The sequence below is a fragment of the Grus americana genome, chromosome 14, assembly GCF_028858705.1.
Source record: "Grus americana isolate bGruAme1 chromosome 14, bGruAme1.mat, whole genome shotgun sequence".
Taxonomy (NCBI): Eukaryota; Metazoa; Chordata; class Aves; order Gruiformes; family Gruidae; genus Grus; species Grus americana.
Window position 1 is genome coordinate 16,399,674 of NC_072865.1, and position 16,527 is coordinate 16,416,200.

General features: G+C 39.4%; 1 protein-coding gene across 14 annotated transcripts in view; it reads left to right on the forward strand.

Annotated features, from left to right (window-relative positions):
* Positions 1-16,527, forward strand: part of TENM2 (teneurin transmembrane protein 2) — a 683,800-nt gene that overhangs the window by 503,136 nt on the left and 164,137 nt on the right. For all 14 annotated transcript variants that reach the window (XM_054842022.1, XM_054842024.1, XM_054842023.1 and 11 more), the window contains one exon: positions 8,165-8,403. In XM_054842022.1, the coding sequence (XP_054697997.1) occupies positions 8,165-8,403 (239 nt within the window). The remainder of the gene's footprint in view (positions 1-8,164; positions 8,404-16,527) is intronic.

Sequence of the window (16,527 nt, forward strand, 5' to 3'; positions counted from 1 at the left end):
TGAAGTTTCTGAATGTGTCGAAGTTCCAAGTTACAGCCGCTCTCCACAATTGTCTGCGTATTTTGAATAATGTCTCAATATTTTGATATCTCTATACATGATGCAAAATGTTCTGGAACAGAATAGTGAAACAAAATTTCTTTTCCTTTTGTTAATGCAAATTTCTAGGATATATTTGGCATAACAAACAACTACTTGGAAGAGTGAAATAACTCCTCTAATTTTTCTTTGTCTTACGTGTCTTTCTCCTACCACTTACTTAAACTATAAGACTGCAGCAGTTTAGTCCTCTGAGTTTGAGGGCTGGGGCAAGAACCAACTCGTCATTCTCTTGGTCCTGGCTGTGAAGGTTGCAGGGAGGATGCGTGGACTTTCTAAATAAAGAGGATCTGCATAGATAGGTTTGGGGCCTATCTAAAAATCAGAAGCATTTTAAAGAGTCGAGTGAAGAACAGTCGAAAGCTTCCCCAAGGACTTCACACACATTTGGGCCATGTGCTTAGAGGAATTCCAGAAATACTGTAGAAAGGTCATTTTTGGCAGGCTACTGTAGTATTGTTTTCGTAACAAATGTAGACTCTGACAGGAGAGAGAAAAAAGGGTGAAGGAAAACACTACAAAAGCAGGATATGTAATGATGGTTCAGAAAATCAATCTAGATGCACTCCTACTCACATACACATAAGCTCAAAGAGCTTTTACAGATTGCAGATAATTGCATGTTTTCACGATCTTGTTGGTTTGCATTTTTAAGTTTTGGGTTGTGCAGAGTGAACAGGCAGTATGAGTGATTGCACAGGAAGAGGCAGGAACGTTTAGGGTGTTAATTTTTATTGAAAAAATTCATCTCAGATGATTTCGGTTTCCATGTTTTACATTTACATGTAGACTGATAAAATTATTTATTTTAGACATTTGAGTTTATTATTCTATTATTTATACTCTACGGACTTGAGATAGCACCGTTGCTAGTACTTTTTCTTTTTTTCTTGTTAAGCGAGAGGTTGAATTAAGAGATAGTGAACAGCTTACATGTATGCCTTTTAAAATAGAAGTGTTTTGAAATGATGTTCATTAATTGATGTAGAAAGCTAAAAATGAACGGACCTATTGAAATGCAAAATACTGTTGTCATTATCATCATTACCAGAATAACAAATGCAGGCATTGCTGGATTTCATCACGTTGCCTGCACTATGCAACATAGTGCTTGGAACTTTACAGCGGAAAAGACACAAGTTTTTCCATTTAAGAAAGGAAAGATCTTGTGATTTGAGCTGATTCAGAGCTGCCTAAATCTTCCTATTCCTCTGTTTTCAATCCTGCTCCCATTTAATGTAAGTACATATGCAGCGAAACTGATTTTTTTGTGTTTATGTCTGTAGTTATTCCCGTCACTCTTTACTAGCTGTTAACTAGGAGTTCCATTGCTACATTCCAGGAGAATAAACGATAGTGCAAGAAGGATATGCCTGACTTTAAAGGGTAAAGCAATTATTTCCTGGCCAACTCACACAAAAGCTACCTAGGATTTAAGCTGACAGGCTGGGGGGGAGTGCGCTCGCCACCTGTTGCAGGGCACCCAGAATCTTTTTTGGCCACATAGGCACCAGTCGGGAAGGTAAGGGGTGGCCCCTGGGGCTTCCTGCGGCCGCTGAGCTGCCGTGTGCCACCAGCTCCATCACCACCAGCCGCGCAACCCAATGGGTCCTTGCCAGCCTTCCCGGGTTTTCCCCTTTCAGATGTCACGCCTTTCCATGTTGGTCTTCTCCCTCTCACATTTTGGGGAGACGATCCCCATCTCAGCAAGCCTTCCTCTCTCCATCTTTTTCACCTGCTCTTTCTACAGACTCTCTGGCAGCTCTTTGGCACAGCTCAGCGGCTTTCTGAGCAGCCTGAGCCAAGGCTACGCAGTTGGGACTCGCCAGAGCCAGGCCTGGGCCCAGGCAGGGAGGGCCCCGGAGGGTGCTGGAGGGGGGCAGCTTACCGCGGGGGTGAGACACGGAGAGGAGGGTGTAAAAGCTCATCCAACAGTATCTCAGTTGACGTCTTCACATCAAATGCCAGGTTGTCCTGTAAAAAGGTATCTGGTACGGAGCTAATGCTGCAGCTGCACTACAATACAGATATTTTGCCTTTTTTTTTTCCTACTCTGTTTTCAATTGCGGCTTTGTGAGCATTGCCTATTTGTTTTTGTTTAATAATATGACAGATCAGGGTGCCCAAAGGCTGGCACCTGCCTTTTTGTCCAACATCCCACCTTCCCGTCAGGCAGCTTTCAATTACTGTGCTCTTGTGTGTCCCACTGTGTCTTTGTTAGAGTGTGGAGATGGCAATGACGAGCTAGTCTGGTACTTACGGCAACATTGGTGACACTCTGCTTAACACTCTGCGTTCTTCAGAAGGCTGTGCCTGGGGATGTGAAGAACCCAGCCTTTAAGGAATCGTGAACCTTTCAAGAGCTGGGAAGCTGGTGTGAGCGCTGCGCTGGCAGCTGGCTGGCTGCTCCAAGCTTCAGAGTTACGTCCCAGCGGAGAGAAGTGTCTCGGTATTGATGTGTGTCTCTGTGCCTAACAGTGTCCTTAGTTCGTGCACCGTGCACAGGTAGTTACAAATTGATTATCTGCAGCAGGCTTAAAAACCACCGAACGAGCGTGTTCTCGTGAGGGCTGTCCTCGGTTTGCAGCGGGCATTGGGGTGTCAGGGTGCACGTAGGCACGCTTGTGTACAGTGGCCCCTTCAGCTACGTAAGTGTGTATTTTAGATAGCTCATCATGGAACAATGTATCTTACAGAATCACAGACTGGTTTGGGCTGGAAGGGACTTCAAAGCCCATCTAGTTCCAACCCCCCCCTGCCACAGGCAGAGACACCCTCCACTAGACCACGTTGCCCAAAGCCTCATCCAACCTGGCCCTGAACACTGCCAGGGATGGGGCCTCCACAACCTCTCTGGGCAACCTGGGCCAGGGCCTCACCGGCCTCACCACCCTCACAGTAAACTCTTACTGAGTTTAGTCTGTAGATTTGATGTGATTGAGAGAATTTCTTGTAACTGTACAATTTAAACACATCTAGATAACATCTTAAAGCTTTATTGCCAACTTCAGTGCATTTGGGGAATGCTGCAGTCCCTGTGGTCTAGACACTAAAAAGGGCAGAGGCTTCGCTGCAGTTTTACTACGTCACAGAGCCCTCAGCTGTGTAAACCTGGCCGATAATCCTGTGTTTCTCTGCAAGAACGTGCAATTAAATCTCATTTGGGCAAAGACTGAGAGGTCCTTACGCAGGTAACCAAAGCTCGCACCCGCTTAACACTCAGCGTTCATTCTGGGCATAAGAACGGCTTGTAGTTTTCTTCAATCTTGGTTTCTTTTTGCATGGAAGTTAAACTGCCAAAACACTTCACTATCTGAGTTCGGCAGCCACTTTGAGGCTTCCACTGACATAAAATGACTCATGGCTACTTTTTTGAAGGACTTGGAAGACTAGGGGTTTTTTTCCTCAATGAAAGCCAGCATGATACGTTCTATATTGCATTGGGTTTTCTTCTGCCAAGAAAAAATGTCCAATACATTTACAGACAGATGTGATTTTACCACAGTTTGAAGATATTTTTAAGTCCTAGAACCACTATAATTAAGCTGTAAGTATTCTTTTGGTATGTATCTTTTCGACTTATTAATTACTATTAAAAACCTTTGAAAAAAACCTATAAAAAAGACAATTGAAGCATTACAGCTCTCTGTATTTCTTTTTTTCATACAGAATAAGCTTAGGGGATAGTATGAGGAGGGAAAGAAGCAATTTACGTTAGAAAGTATCTTGTTCTTCCTTTCTATTACAGTTTTTCATCGCAAAAACAATTATTTTTTTTCTCAACTGATTCTTGCAGTGTGCTGCCATGACAATCTGGCCAGAAAGCAGGAAGAAAAAAAAAGATTGTTCTTTCAAAGAATATGGGAGTTAATACAGTCTCTGTCAGACCACTATTCCCTGAACACCAGAGGTCCTTTTGACCTGTGGGAAAATAAATGCTATAGAGAGCTCTGAATTAATGAAGAAAGAAAAATATAGCTTTTTCCATTTACCATTAGTCCACAGGACTGTGGACAAATGTCCCTTTGCAAGCTCAACTTTAATAGATGTCACCTTTCTCCCAGCGTCGGTGATGAGGTCCCCGTCTGTGATCCGGCGCATCATCAGCAGACGCTGCTTAAAACAAACGGGGGTGCATTTACAGCCCAGAAAGCTACAGGGTTAACTTATTTTCTGTGAGCAGCACGCAAGCTCCTTCCATAGCTTTCATGGACGCTTAAATTACTGAATCATTGTATACTGACAATCATATTTTGTAGTTTTCCAGTCTGGGAATGTCTTCACATTGCACAGAAGTTAGGGATACTGGGCTAAAACTTAGCAAACTTAGCCCCTTGTTTTCAAAATAGAAGTTTAGTCCCAATCTAAATCAAATTATTCATGCTAATTGTGAGGTAGAGAATGTGTTTTATTTAATAGTGTTTGATAGGTGAACAGGTAAGACAGAGAATATACAGGTTTTTTAATTCTAATATGGAATCTATTTGAACCTGTGACTGCGTACAAATAAGATCATTTCTTTTCATAAGCAGTCATTGTACAATACCTCCCAGTCTTACTGCTGTGAGACTGTAATTAATGTTGATAAATGTTCATGTTCCCTCTGTGCAGCTTGGGCCCACAGACAATTGGTTGTACCAGAGCATGTCAAATCCCACATAAAAATATAGCTATAGATCATTGGGTTTAGGGATAGAGTTGAGACAAGTCAATTTATTTCCATTAGTAGCTGAATCTAGACGTAAAACTCTGGGGGTCCAAGTATTTTGCCCGTTATGTTCTCAGTCCTTCTGCTGTGCTTTACTATAACGTAAGGTATTTCTGCTAATCTCATCTCCAACTTGTGCATGCAATGCCAGTTTTCCGAAAGGGCTTAGTGGATATTTAACATAGCTTTAGTTAAATGCCTTTTTAAAAAATTTTAAGGCATAATTACTAGCCTTTAACTTGGTATGCTATCTTCTAATGGTTGCCACTTGCAGGTGCAACAAAATTCAGAGTTTATCCAATTACATTTTTTTCTTTTTTGCTTTGAGAATGACACCGATCCACGTATCCATTGCAATCGACCTTTTTTGCTTCTATCAAGTTCTGATCAGTTTTAACATTATAACAGAGATAATGTTTGCATGGATAAGTATTTTGGTTTTCTTTATATACTTTATCTTAAAGTGGATCACAGTGGAACTACTTTTTTTTTACTTTTTTTTCTTCTTGCATGAAACAGTATATGATTGACATGTTCTATTAAAACATATCTAGATAGTCATTAATTCAATTTTAATGGGAGCAGAGTTTCATTATATATCTGAGTTTACTTTAACAATGCTTTATATTAAAATTCCTGTTGGTACTGTCGCTGCCTTCTCAGCTAAAGAGAACATAAAATTCCTGGGTTTAAAAACTTTGACATTTCAGATAAAGACAGTGCCAAGGACTGCAATTTCCAATTTGATTCTGTGAGATCTGCTTTCGGGCAGGAAAAAAGACAGACCTGTAAGAAGCGTTCGTTGTAGACCCCTCGGTCCAAGCCTGAAAGGGCCGCTTATGCTGTGAGGATTTACGAGGAGAAGGGGGTCCTGGGCTGCGAGAGATGCAGAGTTAGCCTGGACGAGAGAGCTGAGCCTTCCTGCCTGCCTTTGTCTCCCCAGAGCTCCCTGTCCGTCCGTCCTCCCTTCCTCGGACTCCACGTCCTCTCACGGAAGCAGCATTGAGTTCCCAACACCGGAGGGCAAGCAGAGAGGACTAAACCTGCTTCTGCTAACAAGTGTTAATCGGGTTTTAACCAGACAAACGGAATAGAAGTGTCAATACATCTAGTGTAACGCAACTGGCCTGATAACATCATTTTCCCAGCCGTTATTTTAATTGAATTGTTGCAAAGTAAAGAAACATTTTAAATGAAGTGTTCGTGAAATCAGACTGTCGTTATTTCTTGCTTTCTTGTAACTGGAATGTCTGTTTTTTAATTAAAAAGGCTAGGTCATTTAGAGGGGGAAACCCTTTTAGCATTTGCCTTTACCGTGTTTTCTCATAGATAACGTACAATGTGCAGAAAAGAAATTATTCTAACATCTAATGAGCCTCACTGATGAGGAAAAAAGAGCAACGTTATTTGAAAAAAATGACAGAAGGTTTCTGTTAAGTAACTGGTTAGAGTATTCCCTTTTTATTCTACTTCTTTCTTTGATTTACAAATACTGCACTTAAAAAACATCAACAACAAAACCCACAGAATTAATCTGCTTGGGATAGTTAGGCTTCGAAAGCCACTTCTGATTGTGTGCTTGCATGTCTGAAGTTTTTTCTGCGGTGTACAAAGAAAAAGCAATGCCAGTGAAGGCTATCGCTGTCTTAGGTGAGAGAAATATTTTCTGAAAGAAACTAAATTTTGATCACTGTTGTAAGGGACGTACGAGGTCATTTGGGGTTAAAACAAGCAAAGAAAAAGAACCCAAAACCAAAGGCAGTGTCAAACTAAGTGATCTTTCATGTTTGTTAATAGAGTTTATAAATGACTGCATTACAAGAAGAGCATATTTTCAGAGACTGTCTTCAAATATGAACGTGTACTCATAAAACTGGGAAACCTAGCCAACCTTCCTTTTACTGTCTCCTACCTGTATGGAAATTCTCTGCAATTTATTATGCTCTGGGTTTCCTTTCAAAACAAATGCTTTGATACTCTTTAAAATCACTTTGGTTATTCTGTATAATAAGCATACAGTAGACTCCATGCTTGGAAGTACGCACAGGCACGACGACGGGCTGGAAAACGTACTTAGGAAACACATTGCAGGTTCAAACTTCCAAATCCTTGTAACAAACAGTGACTGAAATTGATTTTAAAGTTCCAACAGGCGGTTTGAGAGTGAGATGCTGGATTCTGATCTGAATAACAATGTTAAATACTTTTACCTCTGAGGTAAGATTTGGGTTATTTTAGGCTATGGCTTTGATTCTGGAGATTACTGAGTATCTTCAGTCTTACTGATTCCAGGGAGCACTTCTTTTTCAGAGCTGTGATGGGATAGGGTGCGGAAGAGTTCTTCAAAGCTCTTTTGTCTCAAAACAAGTGGTGCTCTTGAAGACCTCTGCCTTTATTGTGTGCTTCTCTTTTTATCAGTTACTGGCAACTTGCTTGTAGTCAGTTCTTCCTGACTGTGACAAGTCAATCTGGAGAATCCAGTCTTCCAGTTTGTTCTCTCCATTTTCTCTATCTGGAATGTGTTGACAGCATTTTCTGAGCGTTTGTTCGGTAGTGTATTTTGTCCCTTATTTTTTTCTTAACACATGTACAGGCAGTTGAAGTCTTTTTTTTTTCTGCTGAGTCTTGTGCTTTGGACAATTGTCTTAGTTGTTCAAACCAAACCTCCATGCCATAAAAAAAAAAAAAAAAGGTTCATTCTAATTCTGGCAAAATCTTTTCATACAGGACTAGGTTTTTTACTTAATATGTTCTAAATGGGTTTTGCTGGCGGCTTTTGCCAACGGTGTTAATGAGACTCATAATTTTTTTGTCTTAGAGTATTTGTTGGCTGGCAGATCCCACAGGGAAATCGTGTGAACCCGTGAGCTCAGAAAGGGTGCTTTCCGGTAGTGTTGGGTCGTACTAATAAACATACAGGTTAGTTTGTAGTGAAATTAGTTGCTTTGTCCTAACCAAACACAGGCAAAAAGGAATCGATGGTGATGTGACATCTGAATATGAGCTTCGGTAGCAGACTGCTCGCGTTTTGTGCAGGCGCAGTCTCGACTGATGCTCAAAGACACTTCAGTGGTGGTGATGTGTTTTAGCTAGTGTCTGGTCAAGTTGCATCTAATCACAGAAAGGATTAAGATATCCTGACCAAAGATATCTTGACACTGTGTTTTAGTTTAACTAAACTCTGGTGGCAAAAAGACTATGAGAGTTTTCATCTCCCTATTTCTTCATACAAAATCCTGTCTCCTTTTAGCTGAATTTAACACGTTACAGCAGCTGGGATGGAACAGGAATGTGAGATATACTTTCTTAACTACAGGACTTGCCATTTTCAACTATGTTCCATTTTATGTTTTCCAGGCATTTCTTGTTTAAGACATCTTCTGGAACTACTCCGCTGTTCAGTAGTTCTTCCCCTGGTTACCCGTTGACCTCAGGAACAGTTTATACTCCACCTCCCAGACTGTTACCTAGAAATACGTTCTCCAGGAATGCGTTCAAGCTGAAAAAACCCTCCAAGTATTGTAGCTGGAAATGTGCTGCTTTATCTGCAATTGCTGCTGCAGTCCTGCTTGCCATCCTGCTAGCATACTTCATAGGTAAGGCTGTGTTTTCTCTCTCAAATCACATGGCTATGTCAGCAAACGAAAATTCAGCAGATAAAAGGATTGGTTTGTTTCAAAAATCTGTGTTCTTACTGAGCAAAGAAAATTATTCTTCTTTATACTGATTAATGAGGAAAAACATAATTTTCAAGTCCTGTTCACCCTCATTAAGAGGAGTAGGAGCAAGAAATCGATTCAGGATCCTCACGTGCAGTGTTAACTTCAGATGTCAGATATGCACTCTCGTAGATGGTCCAAACAGAGGGCGACATAATGATTTTGTGATGTATTACCTTATGTTTAAAAAATATTTGGAAAAAATTGTAGGTGGTGAATCCATATAAATAACAGAAACTACTGGCATTTGAATTCAAACATTACCATCACATGGTGCATTTAGAGAAAAACCACAAAATCATTTTGATTAATAAGTCTCAGTCTATATCCATCTGTGTGCCTAAATTCCTGGTGATGTTAGATCTGAAGAGTTAGATAATTCAATTTTGCATGCTGTTATTTTCCGTATTCCACACATCCTTAGTATTTTGTAAGCAAAAATATAGAAAGGAAGCTCTAAATGTTGTGCTTATTTCCTGTGATTAATATATTAATAATGACCACACCATGCTCTAGTTCTTTCGGTGGTCTTTTGAGATTTTTTTAACATGCTCCTGTTATTTTTTGTTTCTTAATTTAATTTAATTCTGATTTTCTAAATTTCTAAATTTCTTAATTTAATTTATTTCTGATTCCCACACCCCCTACCCCCTAAATGTGTATTATTTTGCAGGTTTTTCTCAGTGTCTACGCAAACCAGCTGTGTATTTTGTACCTTTTACAGTGCATTCCACAATATGTCGATGATAATGACTTGCTGCACAAACTCTCTAGCTTCTCTGAGTAAATGGCAAAATTTTGGGAGCTGGATGATATTTGCTGTTAATACTTTCCAGACCTATTCTATGTGGGTTTTAGTTCATGTCTGAAATTATTCTCATATATAGTGGCCATAAGCCCTACAAAGATGTACTGAATTTTTTTCCTATTCTCGCCATTTGAAAAGAATTTTTTTAAATTTTTTTTTTTAACCCATATAACCTGACTCAACAAGATAAACACTGTTTTCTAAGGAAACCCCATTTTTCATACTAATGAGCTTCCATATGTAATTAATGTGTACAGTAGTGAGAGCGAGCTGACTGGTTCCTTTATTGGTGCTGTCTCTTTAGGCCAGGCCTACATCCCAGCATACTCAGTACTACAGAGCTACCTATCTTTGTATATATCTTCTGTAGAAAACCTCAGAAGTATAACAGGCTTAGTTTGATATATAAATAAAAAGATTGGAAAGCACATGATTTATTGAACTTGACAGTTCTCGTACAACAGCGCTCTCTTTGAGTGATTATGCACATGGGAGATGATATACTGCAAGTTGAATATTTTAATCATGTGCGTAACTTTGAAGTGATGGATTATGAAATGTATTTTTCCTTGGTCTTTAGGTTACTGTAATCTAAAGCAAAGCTTTGCAGCATGGTTATTGCTTTATACACTTTCATATACTAAGACGAGAGAGAATCTAAGGCAATGCATTGACTCATAATTGATGAATGGTCTGTCATTTCAAGTAATGACATAAGTGATCCATTTTGACAAAAGTTTTTGAGGTCTTCTTTCCTGACTAAAGAATAATGAGCGCAATGGAGTTGACTAGTGAACACAAGGAAGCAGGTTTTAGGAAGAGAGTGTTGGCTCAAGGATTCAATAATGAGAAGTTACCTGACCAGCTTCATGCCTCACACAGTAGAGAACAGGTATATTGAAGAGTAGCTGTCAAAACCAGAAAGTAGCTGCAATTAATCCTGTGGGTAAATTTGATGGAACCCCTGTGATCATAATTGAAAGTGATGGAAAAGAGAGAAGAGAAAAGAAAAGGAAGAAAACAAAAACAGAATTGCATTGCATTAGGTGTGTGAGAGCAACGGTAAGGTAAAGGGATGTGCCTTAGGCCGTTCATTAACTTAATTCCCTCACTTGCAGCAAAACCTCATACGATTCATTCCACATGACAAAGAGCAGGTGTAAGGCCATCAGCTATAAGCTAATCCACCCATCAAATTGCTGGGACTTGCTGTCCTCCGATGGTGTGACTGGAGGTGCTCGATACTGAAGGCACTAAATCATCTCCTTATTGTAAAAACCTTAAGAACCCGTCCTTGCTCTGCCGTTCTCTGGAGGGTTACCTTCTCCTGGGTATGTGCAGCACCTGAGTCCTGGGAAAACTAAATATCCTCTCTCCTGGGAAAGAGCAGCAATGCAAACTACCAGTTGCCCGTCCTTCTGCAGCTCTTTTGGAGCTCCCGACCTACCAATCCCTGAACTGCTCTGAATACAAAATAACTCTGTCTTGCTTTGTCAGGAGGAAAAATGTGTTTCTGTTTTCAAAACGAGTGACCAGAATAACATTCAGATCGGACAAAAATCCCAATTCTGTCCTAATCATGGAGACAGTGGGAAAGCGAGAGCTGTTCATCTACCAGGAGAGCTGGCAGTCTGGGATGGAGAGAGATGTTAAGTTCCCCCAAGACGCACAGGAGGAAGGGCAATACTCCATTTTGCAGTAACTCCTCCTGATGTATTTTGCTGTCAGAACTTCAAGCATAGGAGAGGCTTTAAAGGTGCTGATAATGTTTTTCTGTCCACAAAGAAAATTTCTTGCTCTCCACCGTAGCAGAGGTTATATCACCGGGGTTACATCAGCTAAAAGTAATAGTTACGAGAAAAGTCATCAAAATTTGCAGCAAATGGTTCTGCTGCTTAGGTTTGTCAATATATCTAGGCTGTGTGAAGACGATCATATCAATGCTAATCAAGACTATTGCAGGACTAAATGAAAAAGGCAATGCTGGCCAATATGTGGTAAATTATATTGAAACACTACTTTGAAGTTCTCATAGTCTCCAGGAGTTCTAAATGAATTGTCCTATAATAAAAGAGATGAGGGAGTTGATATGGATAGATCATGGAAGACATGCTGCGTACAGGTTTAAACGTCGGACTTTCAGAAGGCTGCCAAAGATTACGGGTGGCATGAAAAATCTCTCATGCGGGGTGATTTAGAGACAAGCAAAAAAAGCATCGTAAAAGAAAAGAGTAAGCATTAAAAAAATCATTTAGGCATTCCTATTGCCTTTCTGCTAACACACAAATAAAAATACAATGAATGAAATGAAATGAAAAGGCAGTATATTTAAAGCTTTAAAAATAAATTCCTAGTGCGTAATAACCTTTGGAACTTTTTGCCACACTACATAATTGATACTAAATAAAGATACCACTGACACTGTCAGAAGTTAAACATTTGTCGAAATAATGATGGTACATCTTGTTAGAAGGAAACTTTGGGGTTTATTTTCTTCTTTAAGATGCATGTAGTTTGATGGTTTAGATCATAAAATGCCATCAAAGTTTGGCTATTTAAACAGACTCTTCTTTTGTTATCTGAGTTTTCCTAAATCTTCTTCTGAAACTTATCCCGACTGATGTCTGGGAAGAGCTTCCGCAGGTCCGTGTGGCGCTGGTCTGCTGTGCCATGGCATGGGTGTGTGCAAAGTACGCTTGGTTGTGTATGCGTGCAGTTCGCCGTCTCAGACGTGCTGTTCTGTACCCGAGTTCCTTTACCCCGACGGAGTTTCTGCAGAAACTTTGACGTGCATTAGATTCACCAGGTTGAAAATAAATCAAGCAACTTTGTGGCTTTTTGTTAAAGGAATAGCCAGAGGCAAAATAAAATTCAGATTGTTCCCACGAAGAAGAGCCTTTTCAGATGTTTCTGTGGTTGAGTGTGATACTATTTTTAATAGCAGACAATAGGAAAAAATCACTTCGGTTAACTTTTTCCTTACAAGGTATACAAAATGTTGTCTGCTTTTTTAAAACCAGGTTTATCACTTCTCCCTGTTTCTCCAGTAGCCAGATGTAAAGGAAATGCAGACTGTAAGTTGGTAGTATTGCCCCAAGTTTTGGTAAATTCCAGCATGCTTTTACATACGTAAATAAAATTGTCCTGCAGTCCCGAGACATGCGTCATTTCACAAAGCCCAGGAGTTATTCCTGTTATCCTGGGGTGACACATGAGGAATGTAGAACCAGCCATTCAGATTAGGACATCCTGAAGATATTGGACTGGTGGTAAAACCCAGTTACAAGAAGGTAATTTATAAAGCGTCAAAATGAAAGCATATACCACACATATTGTCTTTGTCAGAGTGTTCTCTTCAGAGGTTAAGGGAGTGATGAAAGCATTTGTCATGTTAAATTAGTTTTTAGCTCTTTAGATTCATGCCGAACTTGGAGGGGAAAAAAATATAAAAAAGAAGAAAGGAGAGGAGGAAAAAGAGTCACCTTGTGCTTTTCACAAAGTAATTGCTGCCAAACATAAATACCACATTTTTATTAAGCCCCCCACACTGCTCTGATTTCTGCCAATCTAATTCTGAGCACTAAAGAACATCTGACCATCAACATGTCAGTGTGCTAAAAATGTGGTAATTTGAAGTATTTAGACTTTCCTTCAAAAAAAACCAAAACAAAAACTTTTATTTCCTGTGGAAATAAAAAGCTACAATGGTTTTAAAGATGCTCCACATACCTGCAAATAGTATCTTGAGACTCATACTATAACTGTTAGGGTATTGATGCTATTTTATCTACTCTTATCATGTGCAAGAAGATACAGGAAAAATAAAAGGAAAATGACAGAAAGAAACTATGAGAATAGCATGCTTGCACTATATCTTTAGTGTGTATGTTGCACATGAAAATACTATTACTCATTTATTCTTCAGTGTTATTTGGCCTTCAAGACACATGAGGTTTAAGATAGATTTCAGTTTTCTGCATAAACTTAAAATAATATATTCTCATCTGTGCTATAAAAAGGGCTGAATAGCCAAAGGGTCTGGCAGTTAATTAAGCAAATTAAAATGTCTTTTTTTTTTTTTATTCGCTATATATATATTTAAAATTAAAACCTGAAAAATAGCTGTGTACAGAACAAATATTTTGGTAAATTTCTTGCTATTAGAAATCATCACAGTAGGTGTTTTCAGGGCAAAAAACATATAGGCAAATAAATGGTTAATTTATTTGGTTATCCGTCTTGTACTCACAAAAGTATTCATTTCTTTCTGTGACAGACAATAAAATTTATGGGGTTTCTGAAAAAATTAGACTTGGAAACAGGAGTCTCATCTTTAAGTCAGATGTGTACCTACTGCAGTTTGCATAACATTGTATTCTTCAGGTGTTGATACCAACTTGAATTATTTTCTTCCCACAAATGAGTCAGATATTTGCGAATCTAAGTGCTTGTGTGAAGTTTCTTGTTCATTCATATTTGTAATTTCTTCCACTCGGAAGTCCAATTGTCTTTTTGACCGTGATTCCACAGATCAGGATTCATCAAACCAGTTTGCTCAAGTGGCTATCTTATGTATCAATTGATTTATTTCTTTTTTCCCTGAGTTGTTTTTGATGAATGGCAACCTACGTTTCATTTGATTTCTTATGTTACATTTGTTGGTTTTTACTTGTAGAGTCAGAAAACCACTGACTTTGTCTTGTCCAGACTTCACTGAAATCAAATATGCTAGACGTTTTGGAAACCAAGACTGGAAAAAAAGGGAAAATCATGCAAAGATGGAACCTCTGAGAGGCAGAGGTCGTCTGGCTGCCAAGCACCGCTATCAGATTCCCTTGAAATCAATGTAAACCGAGGGAGCTCTGCATCTTGCAAGATTAGCTGATGATAGAAGGTTCTGTTCTTAAATTTGCATTGAAAATAGGTGTCAGTTAAGGGGCAATAATTAAATTTTGGAATATGCCTGTCATATTCTAAATGTCACACGTTCAGTGATTGTTATTGACCGGTATCAGTCAGTCTGAGAGAGGAAGGAGTAAGCCTGTCTGATGCGACATCTGAGCAGGGAGACACTGAGCTTTTCAGGGAGAAGCGGCCCCATTCCATACGAAAACTCCACACTGGTGCTGGGATTGCGGAGCCTGGCTCCAGGAACTTCAGATGTGGCTTTCTAGCCTAGCAAGTGTCCTGGTTCACAGTCCAAAGGTGTGAGAGATTCGTTAGGTGAAGGAGACAATTTTCCTAGAGACAAAATGCTCCAGCTGCTGTATATGTATAATGTCGCAAGGCACAGGAGGCTTTTTATGTGAAATTACTCAGGTATAGTTTGCCTGTGCTGTTCCCGAGTCAAAAATAAGAGCTCGATCTACCGACTTGTTCCAAGAAAAGCCAATGTGCCTATTGTTTTGCCTAGCAGAGATTTCAGAGCTAATGGAAGCAGCTGCCTTTCAGTGTGAAGGGGCAGTCTTATCAGCCTGCTCAATTCTCTTTGTCTTTGTTGAGGATTTTCATACAGTAAACCTCGGCACTCGAAACTGGAGAGAGACTAATGTTTCCATAACTCTCAGAGTGCTATCAGGTGCTTAGCACTTGAAATTGAAAACCCTTTCTGCTTAGCTACCGAGTCGAACAAACAGACTCTGAAGCCTTGGCAAGAAACAGGAGCCCAAGAGGATGTTTTCTTTGGTGTGTTATTGGGGTTGCGTTTGGGGGGGCACGCTTCTGTTTGGGTTTTAATGCCTATTGTACAATGCAGTCTAGGATGGGGCTGAGAAAACATCTTTCACAGATGCTGGTAGTGCTCCCTGGGAGCTGTTAAAATATATTGCTGTGAACTTCAGGAAAGTAACATAACTGCCTAGCTGATGCTAGCTGTACCAGCTGATGCTGCACTACTCAAAAGATGTGGTGTGGAAGAGGTTAGTAGCACAAAAATGAGCAACGTGATGTAATAGGATAGCAATGGCTAACCTGGAAATTTTAGAGAGGTAGTGTTTAAAATTAGTACTATAGTAGTACAATTATTATTTATACAGTACAGGTTTGGGCTTTTTCTACGCAAAGCTGCAAGAATGGCTTCCTTAGAGATGCTTGCTTTTTTGTTTGGGTGGTTTTTCTCAATTGTGAAGCACATGCTGTGCTTTACATGCACTCTCGTTGTCCTACCACACACAAACTAGAAAACAGCCTGGGTTTCACAATGGCTGTGGAACAGAGCCTGTTCTCGCTTTCGTCAGTGCAAATACTGAATATTATGAATATTTTCAGTAGCCTAGGATTTAATCCCAGAATCACAGGTGGGAAGTCTTGTCAGGGCAAAGAGAGAACAGAGATAAGTAGATGCAAAACAAGTCTTGCAGGAAGTCAGGGGAAAATGATGAAAAAGCTTTGAGATACTTTAGCGAGACATGCTTTATAACCTAGCCCAACATACTGAGATGAGGCCATTTTTCAGGGGAAGGGTGAGCATAAGGGATATTGAAGATTAAATTTTGCTAATATAATGCCAAGTCAGAGATACCTATCAAATAAACCTGTGGTCATTCTCTGTGAAAAGTCAATGTTCAATATCAGTGTAAAATGTCTCATTTCTCCCTAGGGTAACGTTGCTCTGTGAGCAGCTATTTGTATTGAGATCACCAGTTGATCATTTATGGATTCATTTATATTGATTATTTGTTGCTGTGCTTCTTTGTTAACTCATTGTATTGTTTTGCACTTAGTGCGCTTGCAGATTTTATTTATTTAAGTGTAGAAATACATGTTTGCCTTTAGGAATATAACTATTGCTCAGTGCAGATTGAAAGATGTGACATGGATTTTCTAAGTGTGGCTAATGTAGCTCTTCTAACACTATTATGAAAGCCATGAAAAAAACCCACAAATAAAAAGTACTTAAGTGTACTAAAGAGACAAGAATAGTCAAGGAACTTGCAGGAAGACAAAATATAAAAATAAGCATTAAATTCAAGTTGTGAAAATAATAAGACAGGGTAACAGACTACAAAAATTATGGAGCAAAAGACGTTGAACAGTGGGAAGACAAATGACACATCACTATGAAATGACAGAACGTGATGAAATTACCTCCTTTCAGTAATTTAAAAAACTGTTTAAGAAACAGTTTTCGGGTTCATTTCAGCTTTTGCTTATTCAGGCTTTTATTCTGTGTAGTGTTGCTGCATCATAGTTTG